The sequence below is a fragment of the Macaca fascicularis genome, chromosome 14 (assembly GCF_037993035.2).
Source record: "Macaca fascicularis isolate 582-1 chromosome 14, T2T-MFA8v1.1".
Taxonomy (NCBI): domain Eukaryota; kingdom Metazoa; phylum Chordata; class Mammalia; order Primates; family Cercopithecidae; genus Macaca; species Macaca fascicularis.
In genome coordinates this window covers 116,061,492-116,089,352 of record NC_088388.1, presented here as the reverse complement: position 1 = coordinate 116,089,352, position 27,861 = coordinate 116,061,492, and the positions used below count along the sequence as shown (strand labels likewise).

At 51.0% G+C, this 27,861-nt stretch overlaps 1 protein-coding gene across 14 annotated transcripts; it reads left to right on the top strand.

The window, feature by feature from the left end:
* The first annotated feature begins 45 nt into the window (after nucleotides 1-45).
* LOC102119890 (proprotein convertase subtilisin/kexin type 7) lies at nucleotides 46-27,676 on the top strand. 14 transcript variants are annotated; one of them, XR_012423732.1, is made up of 18 exons: nucleotides 46-102; nucleotides 1,657-1,776; nucleotides 2,270-2,749; nucleotides 3,768-3,902; nucleotides 4,799-4,964; nucleotides 6,116-6,206; nucleotides 7,377-7,431; nucleotides 7,916-8,054; nucleotides 8,922-9,022; nucleotides 12,479-12,646; nucleotides 13,072-13,179; nucleotides 13,667-13,769; nucleotides 14,983-15,081; nucleotides 23,089-23,245; nucleotides 24,373-24,467; nucleotides 25,280-25,373; nucleotides 25,635-25,752; nucleotides 26,077-27,676. XR_012423732.1 is itself a non-coding variant. In XM_045370090.2 (18 exons), the coding sequence occupies exons 4-18, from the start codon at nucleotides 2,282-2,284 to the stop codon at nucleotides 26,437-26,439; spliced, it is 2,361 nt and encodes a 786-aa protein (XP_045226025.2). In that variant the 5' UTR covers nucleotides 46-102; nucleotides 868-1,001; nucleotides 1,657-1,776; nucleotides 2,270-2,281; the 3' UTR covers nucleotides 26,440-27,676. The 14 variants fall into 14 exon arrangements, 7 of the variants coding, with proteins under 7 accessions (XP_045226025.2, XP_045226024.2, XP_015291256.3 ...); XR_012423731.1 differs by having other exon boundaries at nucleotides 14,190-15,081; XM_045370090.2 differs by lacking the exon at nucleotides 14,983-15,081 and adding an exon at nucleotides 868-1,001.
* The last annotated feature ends 185 nt before the right edge of the window (nucleotides 27,677-27,861 follow it).

The following is a 27,861-nucleotide window of genomic DNA, read 5'->3' as shown; positions in this document are numbered from 1 at the left end:
TGGCTGCGCCGCGGGCGGAAGTGATGCTGCTGTCACTGCTCCTCCGGCTCCCGGGAAGCCGCGAGTTTCCGCAGGGAGGCGGCGGCAGCTGCGGCCGGGCCGGTGAGTTGGGAACTAGGTGTGGGGCTGGACCTGGGAAGTCAGGGGGGCCCAGAAGTGGGGGGAACCGGCGTCTGAGGATGAGGGAGCTGCACAGAGGGTGCCTGAGGTCCTGACGTGGGGGACCCCAGGAAGATGGGGCCCCAGGGTCCAGGATTCCAGGATAATGTGGGTGCTAATGAGGAGAGGGGGCACATTGCACGGAGCGATCGAGGCCGATGGAGGGGGAATCGGGAAACTGATCCTGTACCCAAGCTGGCTTCTAGGAGCCGGGTGTAGAACAGCGAGGACAGTCACTTGGGAGCAGGATCTTGGACTCTGGGCTGCCCATTCTCTTCTTCCTTGTCAACTAAGAGCTGTAAAGAGAGGCCTAGCCCTTGGGAGAGGTTGAGACCTGCTTTCAGAGGGCATTTAAAGTTCCTTTCCCGGAAGCCTGGGGGATAAAAAATGCTGCTCTGCCACTGGGAGACAGAAGGAGCTCATGCTTCTCTTTCTTCCGGACATCTGTGGTGGGATCCTCTGAGTCTGAAGGAGCCTGCCTAGAGGGGCCACTGTCTGGCTAACAAGGGTTTTGTTTGTTTGTTTGTTTGTTTACTTAGTAGAGTTTGCAGACACCTAAATATCTTGGGAGAATTGAGGCTCCCGGGGCAGGGAGGGATTGAGAGGGAATACACCTGGAAACCTAAGAGAAAAAGAGAGGAAGAAATATAGTATGAAGATTTTTAGAGGGAAAGGAGAGGTGGCATAAGTTCTCCTTTCCCTTTCCAGGAAGTCTTTCAGTAAAATTCCCATTTTTCTGGAATGCTTTGACGTAGAGCTGCTTGGGTGTGTGTCTGAGTACTAAGCCCTGCCCCAGGGTGGACTCAGTGGAGAACAAAGGCTTTTGAAGAAGCCTAGCCACCGTAGGTACACACACGTCTTGTCACCCCATTTGTCTGTCCCCCAGTTCTTACTTGGCTCTTTTTTCCTTTGAGGGCTCCTAAGACCAATTCCCTGGTTCTGTCAAACCCAGGCAATTGGAGGTCCAGTCTGGAGCCTGAGTCCTCTCCTTGAAGCCAGCCTCCTGAGCTCAGCACAGGGGTAGCTGCTTAGTGAGGTTCCCTCGTCATTCCTTCTCTCCTGGTTGCCTGCTTGTCCTTGGTGCCTGTTCTGTTTTGTTTGCACTCTCTGGCTTCCCCCTGTTTCGCCCCGGCCTCCTCCCTCCTTTCACTTTCCCTGATATCCTTCTGAGGTAGACAAATCAGGAAGTTCACTACCACCTGGACTTCTAGGACGTTATTACCTACTCTTTCGGGAGGCATTTTGGTAACAGTTTTTTGCTAGGCCTCTAGGGAAAAAAATGAAAAGAGGGTGGCATGATAGCACAGGAAGTGGGGTTTCTGGGTGTTATACTGATTTGGCCTCACCGTACCAGTTCTGCGCCAGTCTATGACCAGTTTTAGATCTTTGAAAATGACAACTAAGTTTCTCTGGTCCCTGGTCCTGGAGTTGATCTAACCTTTGCTGGTCGCACTGGGATTGGTGGGACGCTGTTTCTTCTGTTCTTGGGCCCCACAGGTCTGTAGCCTTTGCTGAGTCAACACTACTCACAGTGAAAGTGATGCCTTTTCTCCATTTGCACAACATGAGTGTGGCGTGGTTAGCCAGACCAGGAGCTCAACCTCATGTAGAGTCCAGGTGGGCACGGGGCCCTGTTATGGGGAATTAGCCTTGAGGACAACTGGACTGAGGAGGCAGCTAGGGAAAGATTTATGTCCCCTCTAAATGTAGGGGTGAGGAGGTTGTCTGTCCTAAAGAACAGTCACGAATGCAGCCAGTAGTTTGTGGGAGCGATGTGTGCTTTGAGCCCCGTGGGTGGCAACAGGGGACGGGTGCAGTGCCTGTGGGCAACCGGACCTCCTGCTGGATTAGCTGGTGTCGTGAGGATTGGCTGTCTTGCTGTGGGAGGCCATCCGCTGGCGTTAGTGCTGGTCCACACTCCACCTGGGGGCTTATCCCTGCTGGTCAGGGATAAATGTGAACAGAAAGAGAGGATCAGATGTTTCATAATTTAAAAGGCATGGCTTGGGGACTTCCAGGGGGAACGCGTGGATGGCTCAGCATCTCCCTCTCAGATTCCTGCAGTTACCAACTCTTTAATCTCTTCCACATCCTTTTTCTCTGTCTGCAGTCCGCTGCTCTGATGCCGAAGGGGAGGCAGAAAGTGCCACACTTGGATGCCCCCCTGGGCCTGCCCATCTGCCTCTGGCTGGAATTAGCTGGGCTCTTCTTACTGGTTCCCTGGGTCATGGGCCTGGCAGGGACAGGTGGGCCTGATGGCCAGGGCCCAGGGGGGCCGAGCTGGGCTGTGCACCTGGAAAGCCTGAAAGGTGACGGGGAGGAAGAGACTCTGGAGCAGCAGGCGGATGCCTTGGCCCAGGCAGCAGGGCTGGTGAATGCTGGACGCATCGGAGAGCTTCAAGGGCACTATCTCTTTGTCCAGCCTGCTGGGCACAGGCCGGCCCTGGAGGTGGAGGCCATCCGGCAGCAGGTGGAGGCTGTGTTGGCTGGGCATGAAGCTGTGCGCTGGCACTCAGAGCAGAGGCTGCTAAGGCGGGCCAAACGCAGCGTCCACTTCAATGACCCCAAGTACCCACAGCAGTGGCACCTGGTGAGTCCAGTCCTACAGTGTGCGGTTTCAGGTGGGTAGGTTCCAGTCCAGTTCTTTAGTGGGCTTTTGACTATATCGCTCTTCAGTCGCCTCCATCCTTCGCCTGAGGGACCATTTCCCGGTTCTGTGGTGTCTCCCTCAGCTCTCCCTCCCTCCTACTGTCTTCTAGAAGCCGGTGTTTTGCAGTACTCAGGGCACAGATGGTGCCCCCAGGCTGCCTGGGCTCAAGGTCCAGCTGCGCCACTTACTAGCATGTGCATTTGGGCAAGCTGCTTAACCTCTGTGCCTCAGCTTCCCCATCTGTAAAGTGAGACTGTAGTAGTGCCCACCTCATAGAGTTATGGTTAGGGTAAGTGAATGCATACATGTGTAGCACTTGGAACAGTGCCTGACACATAGTAAACGCTATGACATAAGTGATACGATACTACCATTGTCATAAGAAGTATATCATCCGGCCGGGCGCGGTGGCTCACGCCTGTAATCCCAGCACTTTGGGAGGCCGAAGCGGGTGGATCACGAGGTCAGGAGATCAAGACCATCCTGGCTAACACGGTGAAACCCCGTCTCTACTAAAAATACAAAAAAATTAGCCGGGTGTGGTGTCGGGCGCCTGTAGTCCCAGCTACTCGGGAGGCTGAGGTGGGCAAATGGTGTGAATCCGGGAGTTGGAGCTTGCAATGAGCTGAGATCACGCCTCGGCACTCCAGCCTAGGCGAGAGAGTGAGACTCCATCTCAAAAAACAAAAAAAAAGAAGCGTGTCATCCAACCCTTCACCCTAGCCTCCATTTCACCCCGAATCCCCCATGACTGATGGCAAACTTTCCTGGAATCCAAGGCTGTGGCAGAGCTCTCACCTGCCCCTTCTTGGCTCTGTTCCCACCTGACCTATTGGCCTGCAATCTCTGTCTGGCTCTTTGGTGGAGGCCAAGGGTGAAAAGGGGTTGCTAGCTATAACTTCGTCTCCCTCTGGGCTGGGCTGTGTGTCACTGGATTCCCACCCTGTCTGTCTTACAGAATAACCGACGGAGCCCGGGCAGGGACATCAACGTGACGGGTGTGTGGGAGCGCAATGTGACTGGGCGAGGGGTGACAGTGGTGGTAGTGGATGATGGAGTGGAACACACCATCCAGGATATTGCACCCAACTATGTGAGTGGCCCCTCACCCACCACGTCTTACCTCCTTCTTGGTGTTGCCTCAGTCTTGGCCCTTTTTCTAGAGGTCTTTGGGCCAAATAAAGGAGCCTGGGAGGTGAGATGGGGTTCATCCTCTCCTTTTCCCGAGCCAGCATTCCAGACTGGTAGTCAAGGCACAGCAGGTGGCTCTAACTCTAAGGGAGAGCAATCCTGCTTCCAGTTCTAGTCCTTTTCTGAGGAGTGAGGAGTGGCCCCTGCAGGCAACTTCCCTCTTGTTGGAAATCCGAGTACCTTCCTCTCTCTGAAGCGTGGCCTCTAGGGAGCCCTACCTGCCTTTTATTCCAGGTTTCCCAAGCCATGGAGCTGTAGGCACCTTCGCATAATGGGCAAGAGAAGTTTGCTGGGAGCTGTGGCACTTCTCAGTTTTGCCCCAGTGTCCTTTGCTCATATCTTTTAGCCAGTGTGGTTTGCAGATAGAAATGGGCTTATTGGGTCCGGGCATGGTGGCTCACGCCTGTAATCCCAGCACTTTGGGAAGCCAAGGTGGGCGGATCACAAGGTCAGGAGTTTGAGACCAGCCTGGCCAAGATGGTGAAACCCCATCTCTACTAAAAATACAAAAATTAGCCAAGCGTGTTGGTGCTCACCTGTAGTCCCAGCTACTCGAGAGGCTGAGGTGGAAGAATTGCTTGAACCCGGGAGGCAGAGGTTGCAGTGAGCTGAGATTGTGCCACTGCACTCCAGTCTGGGTAACAGAGTGAGACTCTATCTCAAAAACAAAAACAAAGAAATGAGCTTATTGCCCTAGCTTCGAGTCCCAAACTCCCATTTCCTTTCTTTCCCTGAATCCCAGGACCTGACCCCCCTCTAACCAGTGAATGACCACATGTCACCTCCGAAATATTTCAGAGCCCTGAGGGTAGCTATGACCTCAACTCTAATGACCCTGACCCCATGCCCCACCCGGACGTGGAGAATGGCAACCACCATGGCACGCGATGTGCAGGAGAGATCGCAGCTGTGCCCAACAACAGCTTCTGTGCCGTGGGCGTGGCCTATGGGAGCCGCATCGCAGGTAATTTGTGCCTCCAGCCTAGCCTTGGTAGGCTGCTCCTGTGACCACAGTCTTCATTTCCTGCACCCCTTCCTACTCTGAAACTTCTCTATCCCATAGCCCAGCTGACACACATAGCATAGAGCAAGGGTGAGTTTATCATAGGTGTCTGTAGGACATATCAGCTCATTTATTTTTCAGTGCAGTGGTGTTTCAAACATGTTTTTCTATTTGTAGTTCCATAAATTACAAAGTGCCTTCTTGTTGGTTCTTTCTCTATGATCCGATACGTCTATGGGGGCAGCCCTTGCGTTTCCCAGCTCTCCAGCTTCCAGTCACACTGATGGTCATGGGCTGCTCTCTATCCTTTTGGGAGGGCTGAGCAGCCCTATTCCTCCCTGGAGGTGGTTCTGTGGTTCTTTCACACTCAACCTCTGTCCATTAAGGCCGAAGGTGAAGGGAATGAATGGGGAAACCCTCACCATAACTCCTTATTAGGAGTGCTTGGGAACCTACAGACTGAATTGACTAACTGTATTCCTCTTATACTCCAGCAGAGGGCAGTAGCTCTCCATAAATGAGACTACGGGGGAGCCAGAAACCCTGTCCAAGTCCCTTCTCTGAAAGTGCCACAGCACTGCAGCCTGGGTGACAGAGCCAGACTTTGTCTCTTTCTCTCTCTCTATATTTTTGGTGGGGGGACAAGTAATACATATACAAGGTGTAAAAATGCAAAATGGGCTGGGCGCGGTGGCCACAGGGATCATACCTGTAATTCCGGCACTTTGGGAGGCCAAGGCAGGCAGATCACCTGAGGTCAGGAGTTCGAGACCAGCCTGACCAATATGGTGAAACCCCATCTCTACTAAAAATACAAAACATAGCTGGGCATGGTGGCATGCGCCTGTAGTCCCAGCTACTTGGGAGGCTGAAGCAGGAGAATCGCTTGAACCCGGGTGGTGGAGGCTGCAGTGAGCCGAGATCATGCCACTGCACTCCAGTCTGGGCGACAGAGTGAAACTTTGTCTCAAGGAAAAAAAAAAAAAAAAATTGCAAAATGTACAAACAGCATGTAGGGAAAAATAAATCTCCCACATATGGCTCCCCACCTCCCAGTTCCCCAGCTAGGAGACCAGCATTAGTGAGGAGCTGCTGTGGCCTTCATTGCCTAGGTATCCGGGTACTGGATGGACCTCTCACAGACAGCATGGAGGCAGTGGCGTTCAACAAGCACTATCAGATCAATGACATCTACAGCTGCAGGTGAGGCAGAGCTGCACATCAGAGCAAGGGTCTGGAGCACCTGGGACAAATCTGCCAATGAAAGCCCAACCAAGTGGGCTGACTCAGCCAGAGCAGGGGTCTCCTCATTGGGTTCAGCTAATACATCCATTGCCTTCATTTCTCTAGATTCCCAGCCACTGGGCTCTCAACCTTAAGCCCCTGCCACCGCCGTAATCAGGTTGCCACATGAGAAGTCCTGGCCTGTGCACATTTATTTGTTTTCTAAACTCCTAAGGCCTCTGCAAGAAAGCGGGCTTTCCTCTCCAACCACAGGCCAGCTGAATGCCCAACACCAATCCCCCACCCCACATCAATGCACTGCACCTTCAGGGCATGGCTGTGCCGGACTGGACAAGAAGGAAATGGGGTTGGGGGCCCCAATAGCATTGATGGCACCTCTTCCTCCCCCAGCATACCTCCCTTAAATCCATGACATCATCCACAGGGTACACTTCCTGATAGAGACAGAATAGAGAACTCCTCAGCCTGATAACCAGGAGCTTCCACAGAAGTTCATGGGTGCTCTGCCTTCTACCCCATGAGTTGGGCCAGGCGCGGTGGCTCACGCCTGTAATCCCAGCACTTTGGGAGGCTGAGGCGGGTGGATTGCTTGAGATCAGGAGTTCAAGACCAGCCTGACCAACATGGTGAAACCCCGTCTCTACTAAAAATACAAAAATTAGCCAGGCGTGGTGGCAGGCACGTGTAATCCCAGCTATTCCAGAGGCTGAGGCAGGAGAATCGCTTGAACCTGGGAGGCGGAGGTGGCAGTGAGCCAAAATCGTGCCACTGCACTTCAGCCTGGGCGACAGAGCAAGACTCCGTCTCAGGAAAAAAAAAAAAAAAAAAAATCTACATGTCTCTGATCCCTAGATCAGGAGAAGAGTGACCTCTGTCCCCCTCTGCCACTATGGGCTATGGGGACATTCACAAGGAAAAGAAGAGCCTTAGCACACTTCTGCTTTCTACGTTGGAGAGGGGATGGACCTTTGAACCCTGTGCCTTTTAATCACAGAAGCCTTTAAGTGGAACCCTTGGGAGGAGTTAAGAGCCGCAGGTCAAAGGGTAGCCAGCTGAGACTGGGAAGCGCTGGGTGGGTAGCCATAGCCTGGCTCTGGCTGTCCCCTCTAGGTATTTATTTCTCAACAGCTGGGGACCAGATGATGATGGGAAGACAGTGGATGGCCCCCATCAGCTTGGAAAGGTAACTGGCCTGCACGGAGACTGAGAGGCAGGATGCGCTCTTCATTCAGTCCCAGAAGACCTGCTGCAAGCTGAGCCATCTTCCCACTCCACCTCCATGCGCAGTCTCCTTTCAGGAAGAGAACACCGAACGTCGGGGCAGGAAGCCTGGGGGACTTTTGTTCCTAGAGAGGGAAAGGGAACAGTACTTTGAGATTGTCTCCCTTTCATCTTGTCCTCAGCTCCCATGCCCGGCCCCACCCTGTCCTCTGATAAGTGGAGGGCGTCCATCAGTCATCATTCAACTCACAGCTGCCCCACATCCTGGGCCAACTCCTAGCTCCCTCCTCACATCCAGGGTCCATCTTCCAGTCTTTTCCCCATCCCAGTGCCCTTTGAACTTTTTTCCTTTTGTTTCTAGAAGGGATGGAGAGGGTGACTGATGTAGTAGGTGGAGGTCTTTCTGTGGGTTCCTCAACTGACACCCTGATGTTTTGGCTCCTCAGGCTGCCCTACAACACGGAGTGATTGCTGGTCGCCAGGGCTTTGGGAGTATCTTTGTGGTAGCCAGTGGCAACGGAGGCCAACACAACGACAACTGCAACTACGATGGCTACGCCAACTCCATCTACACGGTCACCATAGGTAGCCTCCCAGTGTTTCTGTGCTCCTGTGTGTGTGTCACCGGATGCTTAGGGCATCACACGTCTTGTCCCAGCTTCTGTGTGTGTCTAAGGGTTAGGGTTAGGGCGAGGGTGAGGGCGAGGGTGAGGGTGAGGGTTAGGGTGAGGGTGAGGGTTAGGGTTAGGTTAGGTTATTGTGTGAGCACAATAATCTCTTTGGGCTCAGATAGGACTAGCCTTGCTTGCAGAGGACCTTGGGACTTCCTTAGATGTCAACATACTCTGGGAACACCTTCAAGCCATCATCTGGAGATCACCAAGCTGCCTCCACCCCACCACAGCTGGTTAGGCCTCTGCTGTGGCCTGTCTTTCTGTGGGCCACCTTCCACCTGCTGGAGGCCTCCCCTGACTGCCCACGGGCCTAAATTAAGTGCCCTTTGCCTGTGCTCCCAGTTAGCATTTGCCACCCCAACTGCGTTTATTTCCTTACCTGACTTCTACCTGACTCTAGGCTCCTTGAGACCAGGACTGCGGCCTTTTCCATATGGCCCTGATGCCTGGCACAGGGTGTGACCCACAGTAGATGGGTAATGAATGTTGAAAACAGTGAGCATGTGAATGAATAAGTGGGTATAAAGGTAGAAGGCTTCCAGTTGTACCCCAGAGCCTGTTGAAAGAATGGTATTGCGGCACAGAATGCCCTCTGCCACTTGAGACTGCCTGTTTAGAAGAGGATCAGGACCACTCTGAGGGATGTGGGCCGCTCAGATCATGTTTCAAACTCAGGACAGCCCTCCAGGATGATAACTCCAAGATAACTGACATTAGCAAGCCCCTGCCACAGGATCCCCTCTTCATCTCAGCTCTCATTTCCCTCCTCTGTCCCCAGGAGCTGTGGATGAGGAGGGACACATGCCTTTCTATGCAGAAGAATGTGCCTCCATGCTGGCAGTCACCTTCAGTGGTGGGGACAAGATGCTTCGGAGCATTGTGAGTGCCTCCCGGGCCCTCCATGGCCTGCCCCTTTCCCACAAGACTTCACGTCTCGGGCATCACAGTGATTCTTACTGTTCCCTGCTTCCCGGCCCCAACACTCAGGCTCCTCTTCCCCCACAGAGCTGGATCTCTTAAGGCATGCCACCCTTGGAGGAGCAGACCCGGGGACTCTGAATACTTCTTGGGAATGCTTTTATCTTAGAAATTTGGATTTAGGACAAATATACACACTGTTCCCCCATGTGAAACTAAGTGTCACATGGGGCCAAACACGGTGGCTCACTCCTGTAATCCCAGCACTTTGGGAGGCTGAGGCGGGTGGATCACTTGAGGTCAGGAGTTCAAGACCAGCTGGCCAACATGGCGAAACCCTGTCTCTACTAAAAATACAAAAATTAGTCAGGTGTGGTGGTGTGTGCCTGTGATCCCAGCTACTCGGGAGGCTGAGGCAGGAGAACCACTTGAAACAAGGAGGCGGTTACAGTGAGCCGAGATCGCACCACTGTACTCCAGCCTGGCTGACAGAACAAGACTCCTTCTCAAAAGAAAAAAAGAAACTAAGTGTCACATGGATTAAACACCTTTTTCACACTCAAGGAAATGCACAAACAACTTCTTTGCAATGTCTTCCTTTGGTAAAATTTGAGCTTTTGCTAATTTCTGTGGACTTAAAAAAAACTCATCATTCCATTGCCCTTCAGCCCTTAGGTGAATCCTGAGTTCTGGTCATGTGCGTCTTCAGGAGTAGTGCTAGTCTGGTGGTGGTTTTTAGGGGATGGGTGGGAAGAAGAGTTGGGGAGTGTCCCATGTCAACACCAGAGAGAGCTCTTTCTCTGGAGCTAAAATTGGAGCCATAGCGAATGAGATTGGAGCAGGGTCGTGGAGGTTCTCTAACCTGTGGAACCCATTTAAAGAATTTGAAGATGATCACCTACACCCAACTGGGCTTAGTGTCATCCCAGCAGGTTTAAGCCAGGCCTCTAGACCATTATCCTAGAGCTCCCTGCCTGTCCCTGCTGCCCACAACCATGTAATGTGGGCGTAGGAGGCTCTAGGCAGGAGCTGGGCTGGAGCCGGGTGGTGTCAGATTTCTCCAGTGGCTGAGTGGGGAGGTCTCTCTGGGGCCATTGGGAACTAGGCTGCTTTGTCTTCCTGCTGGGTCCAATTTATTTTCCAAAACTAAAATTTTGTTATGCCAATAAATGACTTCTGGTCAACACAATGTTCCAAGGCTCTGTGCCAGTTGACCCCTACTACCGCCTCCCACTAGCCCCAGGGAGAAGAGAAAAGGGAGTGGACTAGAGAGGGAAGAGAGGTTGGGCTGTGTGCACAGAGGGCACCCACGGCAGGCCAGGCTGGGTTAGGAGGAAGAACAGGAACATACCACACTCCACCCTCTAGCAGAACTCTAGGGAAGCTAGCTCACCCTGCTCAGGCCAGGGACCTGAGAAGGTTCTACAACATAATGTCACTCTTGTTCTGCTGTACCTGGCCTTTCTCATCTTAACTCACCTCAGCTTCTCACCCTCACCACCCTCTTCCATCTGAACTGTAATTTGCCCAGAAATGAAAAGACAGTGTGTTTAGCAGAGTTCCCATCTTTGGAATGTCCTTGCCATGGAAACTCCTTGTTGCCAGTTTCTAGTCAATGACCAGGGCAGCTGGGTGGAGCTGTCTTTCTGAGGGCAGAGGCTGGGGGCATATGCTTCCCACCATTTGGCTCCCTAGGGAAGCAAAGCTTCTCTGGACTTTTCAATGCCTGCCTGTGGCTCCTGCCACCACAGGCAAGTTCGTGGGCTTCACAGCCGCACTTCAGACTCTCACTGCAAGGCTGTTTCCTTAACAGGGAAAAAAATCAACCCGCTCCCTTGCATAAACCAGGCTCCCACTCTCATTGAGACTACCACTTGGAGAGTGCTTTTCCCTTTTTTTCTGGGAGTGCGCCATGGCTGGGTGAAAATTACATCTCTTGGCAGCCGCTCTAACAGCTGGGAGGGAAGCAGTGAGTACAGTGGAGAAAGGGCAGCTCTTGGCAGAAGTCGCCATCCTAGTATCTGACCCAGAAGAGAAGTTTAGAAGAAAGAAATTCTCTGGTGTTAGCACTGACACCATGGGCCAAAGATCCAAGTGCCATGGAGTGGAGCAGATTTAGGCAGGGCCCGCCTCAGCTAAACCCTCTGAGGCTCCAAGGTTGATGACAGCCCAAAAAGAGCTTGATGCCAGGCAGACACTGCCTCCCCTTGCCCCATTCTCACTCCCCACCTCAGAACCACATGGAGAGAAGGGGTTTCATGGCATCTGGCCCAGAGCAGTGAGGCAGCTTGTCCTATTGAGAGCTGTAGAGCCGGGCAGGTGGGCCTTATAGACACTGAGTCCATGCAGGGCTCTGGGGTGGGCAAGGACACAGTCTTCTTGCTGGAACATACTCCCCATGTTCATGCCGACGTCATTCCAGCCCCTGTCATGGAGATGCCAAACTGGATTTCCTCGAATAGTGCCATCAGTGTTGTCCCAGCTCCAGCTGGGCCCAGTAGCTCCCCTGGCCACTTCCTCTGTCTAGCTTGGTTGTGGGGGTTGAAGGGTTTGGAGTTGGGAGATGGGATAGAGAATTTAGGAATGGGAGCAAGAATATTAGGAGCAAAAATCGGGAGGCCCCCCCGCATAGTGGCTCATGCCTATAATCCCAACACTTTGGGAGGCCAAGGCAGGAAGATTGCTTGAGGCCAAGAGTTCGAGACCAGCCTGGGCAACATAGCGAGATGCTGTTTCTACAGAAAATAAAAATATTAGTGGGGTGCAGTGGTACACGCCTGTAGTCCCAGCTACCTGCGAAGCTGAAGCAGGAGGCTCGCTGGAAGCCAGGAGTTCAAGGCTGCAGTGAGCTATGATCTTACCACTGTACTCCAGCCTGGGTGACAAAGGGAGACCCTGTCTCAAGGGAAAAAAAAAAAAAGAAAAGAGTTGGGAAACCCTTATCTGCACTGGATGGGAGCCCTTTCCTATCTCTACCTCCTTTTCCCAACAACCACACCCTCAAAAGTAACTTATTATCTTTGTCTCTGTTCTCCAGACATTCTGCTAGGAGGCCAGGACCTGCCCTACTACTGGGTCCCTCTCTAGTCAAAGATTCAGCTATAGCGAGGGAAGGGTCCACCTGAGAGACCTGTTCTGAGGACCAGCTCTGTACCTTCCCCCCATAACAACTTTGAACACAGTCTCTAGCTTCTTTTTAAAAAATTATTATTTTTTTATTTTTTAGAGATGGGTTCTCACTCAGTCACCTAGGCTGGAGTGCAGTGGCACAGTCAGAGCTCACTATAACCTTGAACTCCAGTGCTCAAGCAATCCTCCTGCCTGGGCCTCCCAAGTAGCTGGCACTCTAGGTGCACACCACTGTCCCCAGCTTAAACTCAGTCTCTAACCCGCTTCCTTTTCCCATTCTACTTCCAGGTGACCACTGACTGGGACCTTCAGAAGGGCACTGGCTGCACTGAGGGCCACACGGGGACCTCAGCTGCAGCGCCTCTGGCAGCTGGCATGATAGCCTTAATGCTGCAGGTGCGGCCCTGCCTCACGTGGCGTGACGTCCAGCACATCATTGTCTTCACCGCCACCCGGGTGAGATACCAGCAGGTAGACAAGTGGCCTGGTCCAGGCTGCTCCAGAGTTTGGCTGTCCAGTGGCTTTAGATTCTCAATGTCCCAAGTGTTAGATACTAAGTCTCTTTCAGAGTCCCTTTCAGAGTGGCATATGTAAAGAACAGGTGTGGGGGCCCCACAAAGACCACAGGCCTAAACTCATTTTATCTGCAAAGGAGAGCTCTGGCTGTGCCTCCTGGCCCCTCTCTGGAAGCAAGCCACTGGGGTGGTGACATCATGGGCTTTGACCTTTTGTCCCAGCTTCCCTTGGGGAATCCATTCCCAGTAGCCACAGTGGGAGAGCATGGACGGGATCAGCCGGCAGAGCAAGCGGGGAAACCAGAGTTAGATTGTTGAGACTACACTGGCAATGCAAGAGACTAACCAGGACCTCTGTCCTTTCAGTACGAGGATCGCCGTGCGGAGTGGGTCACCAACGAGGCAGGCTTCAGCCATAGCCACCAGCACGGTTTCGGCCTGCTCAATGCTTGGAGGCTCGTGAATGCAGCCAAGGTGAACAGGTGTTGGCAGGGCAGGGTGCCCTGTGTGGAGGGACCAAGGGTCGGGGCTGAATGCCCCAAACGTTGCCTGGGATATCATAGGTGCCTAGTAAATATTCGTTCAGTTCATTGATTTAACCACTTCAACCCTCATCCCAGCTGATATCCATTTTACAAATGAGAAAGCAGGCTCAGTGCTATCACTGAAGTTTCCAAACTACTAATAGAGTAAATGGGACCTGAGTATGCATGGGACTCAGGATGCTCTGGTTCCCCTCCTCCACCCTGGACACAGCCATTTCCTCTGGTTCCTTAACTAGGGGCTGTACATAGCATTCCAGCAAGCAAGAAGGAGCCGAGGGCTGAAGGAAGGTGATGAGTGGAAAAATAAAGACAGCTAAACCTTCAAGATCGTATTGACAAGGGCGTGTGTGTTTGTGAGAATGTGGGTGTGATCATTCTTGTTTGTTGATTTGCCATCCCCTCCTTTCCTTTCATAGATCTGGACATCTGTCCCTTACTTAGCATCCTACGTCAGTCCCATGTTAAAAGAAAACAAGGCGATTCCGCAGTCCCCCCGTTCCCTGGAGGTTCTGTGGAATGGTAAGTAATCAGCACAAAGTGGGTTAATCTTAGGCCTGAGGTTTGGGGCTGGGTGACAAGGAAGTTAAACTCGTCCTCCCTGCCAGATTCTACCCCCTTTCGGAGCTGAGCTCCAGCCAAACCTGTGGAGTTTTCTTTGACCATTTTAGGACATGTTACTGCTTCTGAGTTGGCTGCCCCGGCTGCTTAAACAAGACCTTTCTCCTGGGTTCCTAGTAGTGAAAAGGAGCAGCAGACAACTGAGGAGGAAGGCGGGTGGGAGGCATGGGACTAGGGCTTGGGGAAGTGAGGTGAGACCGGGGCGAGAGCTCAGAGAAGCTCCTGTGACTTCCATGCTAAGATCTTGCCAGAGAACTCTGGTCAGTCCTTTGGTGTCCGGATGAAGTAAAGGAGTTTGGCATTTCTTCCTTTGATTCTTAGGCTTACCTAATAGAGTCAGATGCGGTCTGCTGGGGATGGACAGAGGGTCTGTAGAAGTCTCCTAGGCTTTAGTGACCCATCCTCTGCCTCCGCCTCCGTGGTGCCCAGGGTGAACCAGGACTGTCTGAAGAGGGTGTATCCTCTAAGCCAGCGACCTGGTTTTATGTTGAGAGAAGAGGTGGACGCCCTCGCTAGAGGAGAGTGTGGCTGGATCAGGATGCTTGTGCTAGAGGATGCCCTGTCTGCACATTTGCCAGCGTTTTCCCTGCCCCCAGCTCCTTGGGGGATTCTTTTTCCGTGAGTCATTCGCTACTTTTTGCAGAGGAAGCATGCTATGCCTGGTGCCCAAACCAGAACTGTCTTCACTTTTTCTGTCCTCCTAGTGATCGATCGAGAGCCATGGCAGGAGAAGGGATGGCCAGAGAAGGTTACTCAGAAGGGAGGCTGAGGGGTAGCTTCCCTCGGGTGGAGGTTTCACTGAGAAGAATTGAGTTTCCTCTCTCCTAACCACGTCCAGCACTTGCCCAATTTCCCTCCACGTGGAATGAAACCCCAGGCCAGTCACTTCACTTCCCGTAAAAGGAATGTTATCTTGGAAAGGGCGTAAGGCATCAGCCAAGTCGGAGAAGTTCAGACACATTTCCAGGAATGCAGTTCGTTTGGAACCCCCTGGCTTTGCGCTTGCGTGTCTTAGAGATAGTGTGCCTTCAACTGCACCTTCCATCCACGGCTATTTCCCGTCGCATCTGTCAAATGAGGGCAGTGACTTCAAAGAGTAATATGTTCTCCCCAGCTTCGTCATCCTCTGCTTCCAGCTGACCAGGGGACGTTGCCACGGAATGTCTACCCTAGGCATTGAGGCATCTGGCAACTGCTTGCTTGTCACTAAAAAGTAAGAGAAAGAAGGGCAGATTGCCTGGGTGGAGAAGAGTGGGAGGTGGCCTAGTGGAGAAAGCAGGATTAAGAGAAGGGAGGGGAAAATTTAGGGAGTTTGGCTAATGGAGCCCTTTACCTATTGGAAGGGCAGCAAGCAAAAGTTTTACTAGAGTTTTCCCTCCCCCCAGCTCCCTGGGGGAGTTTTTTTTGTTTTTTTTTTTGTTTTTTTTTTTTTGCCTTGAGTAATTTTGACATGCAGAGTTATTCACAACTTTTTGCAAAGTACTATTTTCATTGGCTTTTCAGAGCCAGTGAAGTTGTCTTCTCCTCCAACACGACCACATTTTCCTCTGAGCAGACAAAACAGAACGAATAAGTTTGTGGGCTTGCTTGGAGGTTGAAGGAAATAAGTCCAGTTAAAATGAGAGTTAAGCCAGGTACCCGGACTCATGCCTGTAATCCTAGCACTTTGGGAACTTTGGGAGGCTGAGGTGGGCGGATCACCTGAGGTCAGGAGTTTGAGACCAGCCTGACCAACATGGTGAAACCCCATCTCCACTAAAAATACAAAATTAGCTGGGTGTGGTGGCAGGTGCCTGTAATCCCAGCTACTTGGGAGGCTGAGGCAGGAGAATCACTTGAACCCGGGAGGCGGAGGTTGCAGTGAGCTGAGATAGCGAGATTGCGCCACTGTACTCCAGCCTGGGTGACAGAGTGAGACTCCTTCTCAAAAAAAAAAAAAAAAAAAAAAGAGAGTTGAGCAGCTCAGTCCCAGGCAGTCAGTTAACCCCTTTGGCAGCCAAGTTATGGTTGTTTTCCGCCAGGACCTGGTTGATTTAGTGTCTGGGGGCTGGAGAGTGAACTTTTTATAAAGCAGAGGGAGCTGAACATCCCTGAGATAGAAGAGGAGGTGAAATACCTCTAAGACTCTAGAGTAGCATTGTCCCAAAGAGTTTTCTGCAATGATGGAATTGTTCTATGTCCATGCTGCTCAGTTCAGTGGTCACTAGCCATCTGAGTCTATTGAACATTTAAAACATGACCGGTTGGCCAGGCATGGTGGCTCACACCTGTAATCCCTTTGGGAAGACAAGGCAGGAGCATTGTTTACTCTCATGAGTTCAAGACCAGGCTGAACAACACAGTGAGACCTTATCTCTACAAAAAATAAAATTAGCCGGGTGTGGTGGTGCATGCCTCCTGGGAGGCTGAGGCGGAAGGATTGCTTGAGCCCAGGATGTCAAGGCTGCAGTAAGCCATGGTTGCACTACTGCACCCTCCATACTGGGTGACAGAGCAAGACCTTGTCTCAAAAATAATAATAGGCTAGGTGTGGTAGCTCATACCCAGCCTATACTCCCAGCACTTTGGGAGGCCAAGAGGGGCACGGATCACTTGAGGTCAGGAGTTCAAGACCGGCCTGGCCAACCTGGTGAAACCCCAACTCTATTAAAAAAAAAAAATACAAAAATTGGCTGGGCCCGGTGGCTCACGCCTGTAATCCCAACACTCTGGGAAGCTGAGGCGGGTGGTTCACGAGGTCAGGAGATCGAGACCATCCTGGCTAACACAATGAAATCCCGTCTCTACTAAAAATGCAAAAAATTAGCCTGGTGTGGTGATGGGCGTCTGCAGTCCCAGCTACTTGGGAGGCTGAGTCAGGAGAATGGTGTGAACCCGGGAGGCGGAGCTCGCAGTGAGCCGAGATCGTGCCACTGCACTCCAGCCTGGGCAACAGAGCGAGACTCTGTCTCAAAAAAAAACCCAAACAATTAGCCAGGCATGGTGGCACATGCCTGTAGTCCCAGCTATTCAAGAGGCTGAGGCAGGGGAATCGCTTGAACCTGGGAGGCAGAGGTTGCAGTGAGCTGAGATTGCGCCATTGCATTCCAGCCTGGATGACAGAGTAAGACTCCATCTCAAATAATAATAATAATAATAAGGCTAATATGACTAAGGAGCTAAATTTTAGTTTTATTATACTTCATTTTAATTTAGATAGTCATGTGTGGCTATGGGCTGCCGTATTGAGAAGTGCTGCTAAAAAGCCAGACAGATCTTTATCTCTCCCCACTGACAGGAGGTGATGAGGGAGAGGGGATTGGGGCCCCTTGGGTTTTTCAGATCTGACACTGGTCTGAAGTCTCTACCTGAGGGTAGGAGGGAGAGTGGGGCTCAGTCTGTGATGAGAAGGTGCCTGAACTCCCACTTGCATCTCTCCTTTTGTTGTTGCTGCAGTCTTGAGGATACTGGCTAAGCCTCTGCCTGTGCAGTGAGTCCTGTTTCTTCTCCTCTCCAGGTCTTCCCTCTTTAACCAACATTTCCCTCTCGGCTGATTCTTCCCTTCTGCCTTCAAATGCAAGTCCCTGCCGCCTCCAACCAGGAAACTTTTCAAATGCATGAACTGAAGCAATTTCTCTCCTTTCTCACACACTCCCTCTGCCACTGAAGACTTGCTTTCTTACCCAGAGTGCCCCTTTCCTCACTGGTTTAGGGGTTGGTTCAGGGTTCATCCTTTTTAATATTCTTGTCACTCTGACCCTATCAGTGAGGCCTTTGTTGCAACCTCTCTCCTCCTGTAGCTTCTGTGGCCTTCTTGGCTGCATAGCTCTCCTCTGCCATCTCTGCCTGAGGTACTTGTTTTGTACTCCTGAACTGTGAGCGTCTTCTAAGGCTTGTTTCCTGACCCTTTCCTCACTCTACATCCTCCTCCTCGACAGTGCAGCTGTGTTTATGACCTTAGCTACCACTTCTCCACAAATGAGTCCTCAACCTAAATGTCTTATTCTGATCCTTCACCAGTGGAAAGGATAAGAAACTAGAGCATAGCTTCCATAAGATTATGGGCAAATAGTCCAGGCACAGTGGCTCACGCATGTAATTGCAGCACTTTGGGAGGCCGAGGTGGGCAGATCACGAGGTCAGGAAATCGAGACCATCCTGACTAACACAGTGAAACCCCGTCTCTACTAAAAATACAAAAAATTAGCCGGGCGTGGTGATGGGCACCTCTAGTCCCAGCTACTTCCGGAGGCTGAGGCAGGAGAATGGCGTGAACCCGGGAGGCGGAGCTTGCAGTGAGCTGAGATCATGTCACTGCACTCCAGCCTGGGTGACAGAGCAAGACTCCATCTCAAAAAAAAAAAAAAAAAAAGAAAAACATTCCAATTTACCAAAGGCCAAATAATAAGATGCTTTTTATGTGCCAAGCAGTGTTCTCGGCATTAGCTCATTTAATGCATTGACTCATTTAATTCTGGTAGAGAGAGTACTAGTGTACTCATTTGCACTGCCACCCAAGTCCCCATCCACACTAAGAAGTAAATGGATGTAGCATGTCACTATGTACACTGCGAACACAGACAAGCACTCCTTTTGGGATTCTTTTCCTTTTGGGATTCTATTCTGTTCCATAACATGTCATTTCTCTCCTGTAAGCCCCTTCTCTGCCACATCACTGCTCTCCTCTAACTATGCCATGAATATTTTCCATCATCTTTCTGTTCCTAAATCACTGTGTGCTGTTAATGTTGCATCAATGCATTACACTTACCATGTACAAAATTTTAGATCTCACTATCACCTCTCAAAAGCTGGGCTTGCGGCCGGGCGCGGTGGCTCAAGCCTGTAATCCCAGCACTTTGGGAGGCCGAGACGGGCGGATCACGAGATCAGGAGATCGAGACCATCCTGGCTAACATGGTGAAACCCCGTCTCTACTAAAAAATACAAAAAAAACTAGCCGGGCGAGGTGGTGGGCGCCTGTAGTCCCAGCTACTCGGGAGGCTGAGGCAGGAGAATGGCGTGAACCCGGGAGGTGGAGCTTGCAGTGAGCTGAGATCCGGCCACTGCACTCCAGCCTGGGAGACAGAGCGAAACTCCGCCTCAAAAAAAAAAAAAAAAAAAAGCTGGGCTTGCTTTCTAAGATTTTCCCATTTATGTCAGTGCCATCACCATTCCCTAGGCCCCCAAACTTGAAACTCAAGAGTTTTTCATCCCTTTATATCTCTCACCTCTCCCCAGGTCTTCCCCAACCCTTTCCCTTGCAATTTAATCTTTTTGGTTTTTTCTGTGAAATCTCTCTCAATCGACTTATTCATTCTACTAATACTCGAGGCCTACTTCATCCCAGGCACTGTATTAAGTTCTAGAGACTTAGGGATAAGACACTGTTCCTGCCTTCAACAAGCTCCCAACCTGGTAGGGAAGACAGCCAGGTTTCCAGGCATAGTGCAGTGTTGTAGGCACTGCAACAGGGACAACACAGGTGCTTTGAGAGCACAGCAGAGATGTCTCCTGCTGCTAGGGAAGAAAGGGAAGGCTTCTCAAAGAAACTGGCGGCCGGGCACGGTGGCTTATGCCTCTAATCCCAGCACTTTGGGAGGCTGAGGCAGGCAGATCGCTTGAGCTCATGAGTTCGAGACCAGCCTCGCCAACATGGCAAAACCTTGTCTCTGCAAAAAAATACAGAAATTAGCTGGGCATGGTGGTGCACACTTACAGTTCCCAGCTACTAGGGAGGCTGAGGTGGGGGTATGGCTTGAGCCTGGGAGGCAGAGGTTGCCGTGAGCTGAGATCATACCACTGCACTCCAGTCTGGCGACAAAGCAAGACTCTGTCTAAAAAAAAAAAAAAAAAAAAAACTGTGATGTCATTATTTTGTGAAGACAATTGGGGAAAAGGTGTGGGCATGATTTGTTAAATTCTCATCTGCCATAATTGAAAGTCAATACATAATGTCTCAAATTGATAAGCCATGAAATATCCATAACACTTACTGTTTAGAAACACGAAAGTAGATCCCAGAAGAAAACAATTAAAAACCATTTTAAAAAGTTTGCTTCTGGGGAGTAGCTCCCAGGTGGTAGGGAATTGGTTTTTTCATTATAAGCACGCTAGCGCCAACGTACATTTAAATTCTTGCATACTATTTTGATAGAAAAAAAATGTCAGGGACAATTGGGAAGGTAAGAAGTAGCCATAGTGAATCTAAACAGTTTTCTCAAGAATTTTGACAATAAAGGAAAATAAATAATGTCTAACGCGTATGTAGCCTTAACATTAGCTAGGTACCATTCTGAACGCGTTAGGTATATTAACTATTTAATCCTTGTCTCAACCCTATGAAGTAGGTACTGTTACTGGCCCCATTTTACAGATGAGGAAACAGTTCTCCCAGCTAGTAAGTGGCAGAGCTGGGATTAGAACCCAAGCCCGGTGGCTCCAGAGCCCATACTCTTAACAGTGGTAGGTGGAAGAAAGTGAAGAGTTGAGAAAGGGTTTGTTTTTCATTTGTAGTAGGAAAGGTGCTAGTAAAAAGGTCCAGCCAAGAAGATGGATAATCAGGCTGAGCCAGTGTTTGACTTTTGTCAAACATTGCTGTGAAAGGACAGAAAGCGAAGGGAGCTTGAGAATGTAAACACACATGTTGGATGAGCCGTAGAATCTCAGCCAGTTAGGAGAAAGGAACTTGAGGGGTTGTGGGAAAATGAGGGGGTCAAGAAGAGAGTGGGGAAAGTGGAAGGGAGAGGTTGTTTTCAAAGAAACGGGACGTTGGCTTTGAAGAGGTGACAGATGGAATTATAGAAAATGAGGCTGGGCATGGTGGCTCGTGCCTGCAACCCCAGCACTTTGGGAGGCCAAGGCAGGTGGATCACCTGAGGTCAGGAGTTCGAGACCAGCCTGGCCAACACAGTGAAACCCCATCTCTACGAAAACTACAAAAAATTAACTGGGCATGGTGTCATGCGCCTGTAATCCCAGCTACTTGGGAGGCTGAGGCAGGAGACTCACTTGAACCCAGGAGGCAGAGGTTGCAGTGAGCCAAGGATCTAGCCACTGCACTCCAGCCCGGGTGACAGAGCTAGACTCCGTCTCAAAAAACAAACAAACAAACAAAAACCCCTGTCCTTGCTCAGTCATCTATAGTAGCTCTTAGTTGCTTATTTAAAACAAAAATCTTTAAAGCCCTTCCCACCCTAGGTTATCCAGTCCCTACTTTCAATACCCCTCTGAGCTACTGTGTCTGTAAAATGAAGGCATTGCACTCTGCCTTGCATATTGGAGTAATTTTTTTTTTTTTTTTTTTTTTTTTGGAGACAGGATCTCATTCTGTTGCCCAGGCTAGAGTGTAGAGGCACAATCACGGTTCATTGCAGCCTCAGCCTTCCAGGCTCAAACCATCCTCTCACACTCAACCTCCTGAGTAGCTGGGACCACAGGTGCTTACCACTATATCCAGATAATTTTTAAATTTTTTGTAAAGATGATGTCTCCCAGGCTAAAGCGATCCTCCTGCCTCAGCCCCCAAAGTGCTGGGATTACAGGAGTGAGCCACCAGGCCTAGCCTGGAATAAATTAATGGAAGAAAGGGTGCTTAAAAAGAATTGTTCTCGGCCAGGTGTAGTGACTCACGCCTGTAATCCCAGCACTTTGGGAGGTCGAGGCAGGTGGATCATGAGGTCAAGAGATCGAGACCATCCTGGCCAACATGGTGAAACCCCATCTCTACTAAAAATACAAAAATTAGGTGGCCGTGGTGGTGAGCACCTGTAGTCCCAGCTACTTAGGAAGCTGAGGCAAGAGAATCGCTTGAACCCAGAAGACAGGTTGCAGTGAGCCGCCAAGATCATGCCACTGCACTCCAGCCTGGCGACAGAGAGAGACTCTGTCTCAAAACAAAACAAAGAAAAAAAAATCGTTCTCATTACGGCCTAATTTCTTAATAGTCTCCAGTTGAGTCTTCCACTTCAGTAGTTGTTTTTTTTTTTTTTTTTTTTTTTTTTTTTTTAAATAATTGTAGATTTACAGGAGGTTTCAAAGAAATGTACAAGGGAAGTTCCATGCACCCTTCTCCCAATCTTAATGTTTCACACAATTAAAGTATAATATCAAAACCAAGAAATAGACATTGGTACAATCCACAGCATTTATTTAGAGTTCACCAGATATACATGCTGTCAATGTTTATATATGCGCGTGTGTAGCTGTATGCAATTTTATCACATGTAGCCTTGCATAACTACCACCACAAACAAGATCTGGAACCATTCCATTATCACAAGACTCCTTTGTGTTACCCCTTTCTGGCGACACCCATCCCCTCCCTTGTCCTTGGCCCCTGGCACCCATTTATCTGTTCTCTATCTCTGCAGGTATGTTACTTCAATTAACATCACGTAAATGGAATTGTGTGCTACACGTCATTTTTCTTTCTTTTTTTCTTTGAGACAGAGTCTTGTTCTGTTGCCCAGGCTGGAGTGTGGTGGCATGAGCATGGCTCACTGCAGCCTCCACCTTCCAGGCTCAAGCGATCCTCCCACCTCACCCTCCCCGGTAGTGGGACCACAGGTGCACACCACCACACCCGGCTACATGCTTCTTTCGAGGTTATTTTCACTCACATAATTTCATTGAAATTTATCCACCAGCATTTTTTAAAAATTAACTGTGCATAGTCTTCAGTGAGATGTGTGCATTTTCACCCATCTTTGTTCATGACTTTTCCACTGCCAACAATGCCCTCTACCAACCCTCTCTGCCAATCTGTATTCATTTCCTTCAGCGTATCTCACTGCTGTGTGCCTAAAACCATCAGACTTATTTCTCTTCCCTTATCAACTATGTATGTTTCCCATACCATATCATTTTCCACTTGCAGGTAGAAGACAGGGACCATGCCTAAAGATAAGAATCTTTATATTCCCAGCATCTAGTACAGTGCCTGAAATGTAGGAGGTATCCAGTAAATAATTTTTTGGATGAATGAATGACTGAAGTTGCTCTACTGGATTCTTATATTGTGTCTTGGGTATGTGCTGTCTTCCCAACTAGACTCGAAGCTATGTTGTAAATTTGAGAGCAGCAACTCCATTCTATTTACTAGTATAGGTGAGGTCCCAGTAAGGGTTGCCGTAGACATTTGTATGTGGCTTCAGTGAGCGTGTGTCTTTGTGTACATGGGGGTGAAGTGAAGGCGTGGTTGTGGGCTGGTTTCCCAGCTGCCCAGCCTGACTTTCCACAGTCAGCAGGATGGACCTGGAGATGTCCGGGCTGAAGACCTTGGAGCATGTGGCAGTGACAGTCTCCATTACTCACCCCCGGCGCGGCAGCTTGGAACTGAAGTTGTTCTGCCCCAGCGGCATGATGTCCCTCATCGGCGCCCCCCGCAGCATGGACTCGTACGTACACCCGCCCAAGGCCTGAGCAACCTTTTCAGCAAGGGCCTTTCCAAGGAAAAGAAATGGGGCCGGGCGCGGTGGCTCAAGCCTGTAATCCCAGCACTTTGGGAGGCCGAGACGGGCAGATCACGAGGTCAGGAGATCGAGACCATCCTGGCTAACACGGTGAAACCCCGTCTCTACTAAAAAATACAAAAAACTAGCCGGGCGAGGTGGCGGGCGCCTGTAGTCCCAGCTACTCGGGAGGCTGAGGCAGGAGAATGGCGTAAACCCGGGAGGCGGAGCTTGCAGTGAGCCGAGATCGCGCCACTGCACTCCAGCCTGGGTGACGGAGCCAGACTCCGTCTCAAAAAAAAAAAAAAAAAGGAGAAGTGGATCCTGGCACTGTCCTAAACTACTGTGGCACTGGCTATCCCTGGCGGCTGGAAGCCTTTCATCACATGCCTTCTTCCAGTGCTAGGCCCTGCACCTCACATACACATTCTCTAATCCTTCTAAGAATCCCGTAGATTAGACTTTGTAACCTCTTTTTACAAATGAGGAAACTGGCCGGGCGTGGTGCCTCACACCGGTAATCCCAGCACTTAGGGAGGTCAAGGCAGGAGAATCACTTGAAGCCAGGAGTTCAAGACCAGCTTGGGCAACAAAGTGAGACCGTCTCTACAAAGAATTTAAAGATTAGCCGAGCATGGTGGTATATGCCTATAGTCCCAGCTGCTCAGGAGACTGCGGTGGGAGGATCACTTGAGCCCAGGAAGTCAAGGCTGCAGTGAGCTGTGATCATGCCACTGCACTCCAGCTTGTAACAGAGTGAGACCCTGTCTCGAAAAAAAAAAGAAAAAAAAAAGAGGAAACAAGTCATGGAGCTAGTAAGTGCCCAAGAGAATAAGAATAAACCTAGATCCATGGGATTCCAAGCCTGTGCATACTCCATGCTTGCTTTTTCCACCACACCACGTTAACACAAGTTCCTCCTTCCATGAGACCCCAGGGGCAAGGGGCACCTGAGAACCCCTCGGGGCACCCTCCCAAGTTTCCATGGCTACTACAGGGAGAAAGTGTTGCTGGGGGAAGGTCAGCTCTCTGGCCCACGCCGTCCACCTGTTTCTGCTGTGTTCTTTCCTCAGGGATCCCAACGGCTTCAACGACTGGACCTTCTCCACTGTGCGATGCTGGGGGGAGAGAGCCCGAGGGACCTACAGGCTTGTCGTCAGGGATGTCGGTGAGCCTCGTGCCCTCGCACCAGGCCCTGCCTTTCCTGCTTGTTATCTGGTCCCTCTGCATCTCAGAGTCCCCACAGAAAGTGTCCCGTGTGCAATATATAGGGTTGCCATTGGACCAAGAGGGTTGATGCCAAGAGTGTGCCCCATCCATGAAATGGGCATTGCTATCTGAAACTGTTCATTTATACTGCCTCTCATATTCCCTGGAGGAGCGACCCACCCATTTTCCTAGAATAGCAACAAAAGTCCTTGTCGAAACCACATTTCAAGTCCTTTTACGTATAACCATCCTTCGGCCAGCCCCGGTAGGCAGGTAAGGGCAGGACTCATTTCACCATTTTTTAAAAAATTGGCCCAGAGGTTTGAGGTGACTTGTGGAAGGTCACCATAAGTGAAGGCCACAATGTCCATGAACTTTGAATCTCTTTAGTGTCAGCGTATAGACTGGAAATTGAGCTCAACCCTCCCATCCTCCAGTCAAGTTAGGTATTCACTAGACCAGTGGTTTTCAAAGCTTTCTTTAATTTGGTAGAAAGACATTTTCTCCAAGCAGAATCCCAGCTGAACCCCCAAAATATGGGAGAGAAAAGCAAGACTCTGCTTTGGAGTACAACCTTTCAACCTTTTCCATCCCTAGGGGCACCCAGTGAGGCCCTTCTGCAGATCCTGGGGTCAGTGGGACAGAGTGAGGCAGCTCCTAGAGCAGACCATGTGGCCTGAGCCCCTTTGGGTGGCAGGGTGGGCAGGGCCTCTGCTGTTTGGCATGGCTGACAGAGGGGCGTGGCTCACGAGCTGCCCCTTGCTGCCCTAGGGGATGAGTCATTCCAGGTCGGCATCCTCCGGCAATGGCAGCTGACCCTATATGGCTCTGTGTGGAGTCCAGTAGACATCAGGGACAGACAAAGGTGGGTAAAGCTGCATGTGTCAGATGGAAGGCCACTCACAGGGGAAGGGCCGCCTAGGGAGCCCATCGCCCTCTGAACCCCGGCTGTGTTTCCCAGCTCCAGCCTCAAGCTGGGAGATGGAGCCCTGGGCTGGGAACTCAGTCTGGGCCTCTCCTTTCTGCTGTGGGGCTTCCCTGTCTTCAGCTGTAAGAGGGGAAGATGGGTGAGGGCAGATGGTATAGGCACCACAGTCAGTGGGGCATCCTCTTTTCTTCTCCACAGGCTGCTAGAGAGTGCCATGAGTGGAAAATACCTGCACGATGACTTCGCCCTGCCCTGCCCACCGGGGCTGAAAATTCCTGAGGAAGATGGTTACACCATCACCCCCAACACTCTCAAGGTACTAGGGCCAAGACTCAAGCTGCGGGTAGACGGGACTGTCCTGTCTTGGGGATGGAGTTCTTAGTGTGCTTCTCAGGGTGACCTGCATGGCAAAGGACTGGGAAGACCTGGGTCCCAGCAGTGGTTTCATAGCATTGCTCCTACACTGCTAGCCTAACTCTTACAGGACAGGTCTTGTCGGGGGAGGGGGCAGGGGAAAGAGTTTGTGTGAAAAAGGCAGTCCCTAGAAGGAAAAAGACTTTCTGAGCTCATTGTCCTGGGCTGAGAAAGCTTGTAGGTTTCGGGAAACAGTGCCTCACGTAGGTGCTTGCCTCGACCCCAGACCCTGGTGCTGGTAGGCTGTTTCACCGTCTTCTGGACCGTTTACTACATGCTGGAAGTATATTTGAGCCAGAGGAATGTGGCTTCCAACCAAGTTTGTAGGAGTGGACCCTGCCACTGGCCCCATCGGAGCCGGAAAGCCAAGGAGGAAGGGACAGAGCTAGAATCAGTGCCACTTTGCAGCAGCAAGGATCCAGACGAAGTGGAAACAGAGAGCAGGGGCCTTTCCACCACCTCTGACCTCCTTGTCCCAGACCTGCTGGAGCAAGGGGACTGGAGCCTGTCTCAGAACAAGAGCACCCTGGACTGCCCTCATCAGCACCTAGACGACCTACTGCACGGGAAGGAGGAGCAGATCTGCTGACCTCAGGGCCTGACAGTGTGGGACAGGCTCTTCTTTCCCAAAATTAGAGAGCTATTGAGAGAAAGCAGCCCTGATGCTTACATGTGGAATCTGAGGCATCCTCTGACTCCACTCAAAGAGGGTGAGGGCCGCCTTAAGATACAAATGGCAGAGGATTGCTGCCAGAGAAGTCTGGTCGGAGCCACAGGGGCTTCCTCCAGCCAAACGGGAACTTTTGGCGAGAAGGTGTTGGACAGGGGATTGGTGCCCCCTTTGGGTTGGCCTCCATCCTCATCTCTCTTGGGCCAAGCCGGTTGCCTAGGTTCCCCACACATGGGGGACCCCCACCCACACATGAGTTAAGAAGATGCCTGCCATAGCCAGGAGCGCATCTCAATGGAAACGTCACTGGGGTCACTTGGGAAGAGGACTTTGGGGTAGAGGCTGGGAGGAGCCCCTGGACATGCCTGTCCTGAAAGCGGCTACCTCCATCATCCATTCCCAAGATGCCTGATCAGAAGCCAACTTGAATGAACCCCTGGCTCCTTCACCTCCGCCCCCACGATTGGTATGATGCTGCTGGCACAGCTGGGATACACACGGCTCCCCCAGGCCTGAGCTGCTTCACTAGGGAATCCTGCGGCAGGACTGCAGAGCAGATGGCAGACGCGCGTGTTGGAGGAGAGAGCCTTGGGAGCCACTGCCACTCCAGTCCTGCCACCACCCTGTCTTCCTCTGCAAGTGCTCAGGGAAATGGCCTTCCTGCCGGAGGCCAACTATCTGCCTGACAGGCTGTGACTCTTCTCTCAACCTTGGCCTTCTCCCCTCTTCTGAGCTAGTTGGTTGAATTTTTTTTTAATGCTTAAGATTTGTTTTTCTGGCTGGGCGCGGTGGCTCAAGCCTGTAATCCCAGCACTTTGGGAGGCCGAGACGGGCGGATCACGAGGTCAGGAGATCGAGACCATCCTGGCTAACACGGTGAAACCCCGTCTCTACTAAAAATACAAAAACTTAGCCGGGCGAGGTGGCAGGCGCCTGTAGTCCCAGCTACTCGGGAGGCTGAGGCAGGAGAATGGCGTGAACCCAGGAGGCGGAGCTTGCAGTGAGCTGAGATCCGGCCACTGCACTCCAGCCTGGGTGACAGAGCGAGACTCCGTCTCAAAAAAAAAAAAAAAAGATTTGTTTTTCTCTTCTCACAGCAACATTTTCTTGAATTTTTTTCTGCACAGCTTTTCCAAAATAAAAACCTTCCAAACAATTCTGCCACTTGCAATCTCTCCTTTCCTCTGTTTCCCCAAAATCGCTGCACACTGCTGAGTGGCTCCTTTTTCCCTTCGGTCCCCGAGATTTTTCCCTTCGGTCTCCTGTTCTTCTACGGCCTGTTTCCTCTGAGAGAATCTGACCCTCCCAGAATCTTGGCACGTGAAGGGTCCTTCAGAGGAC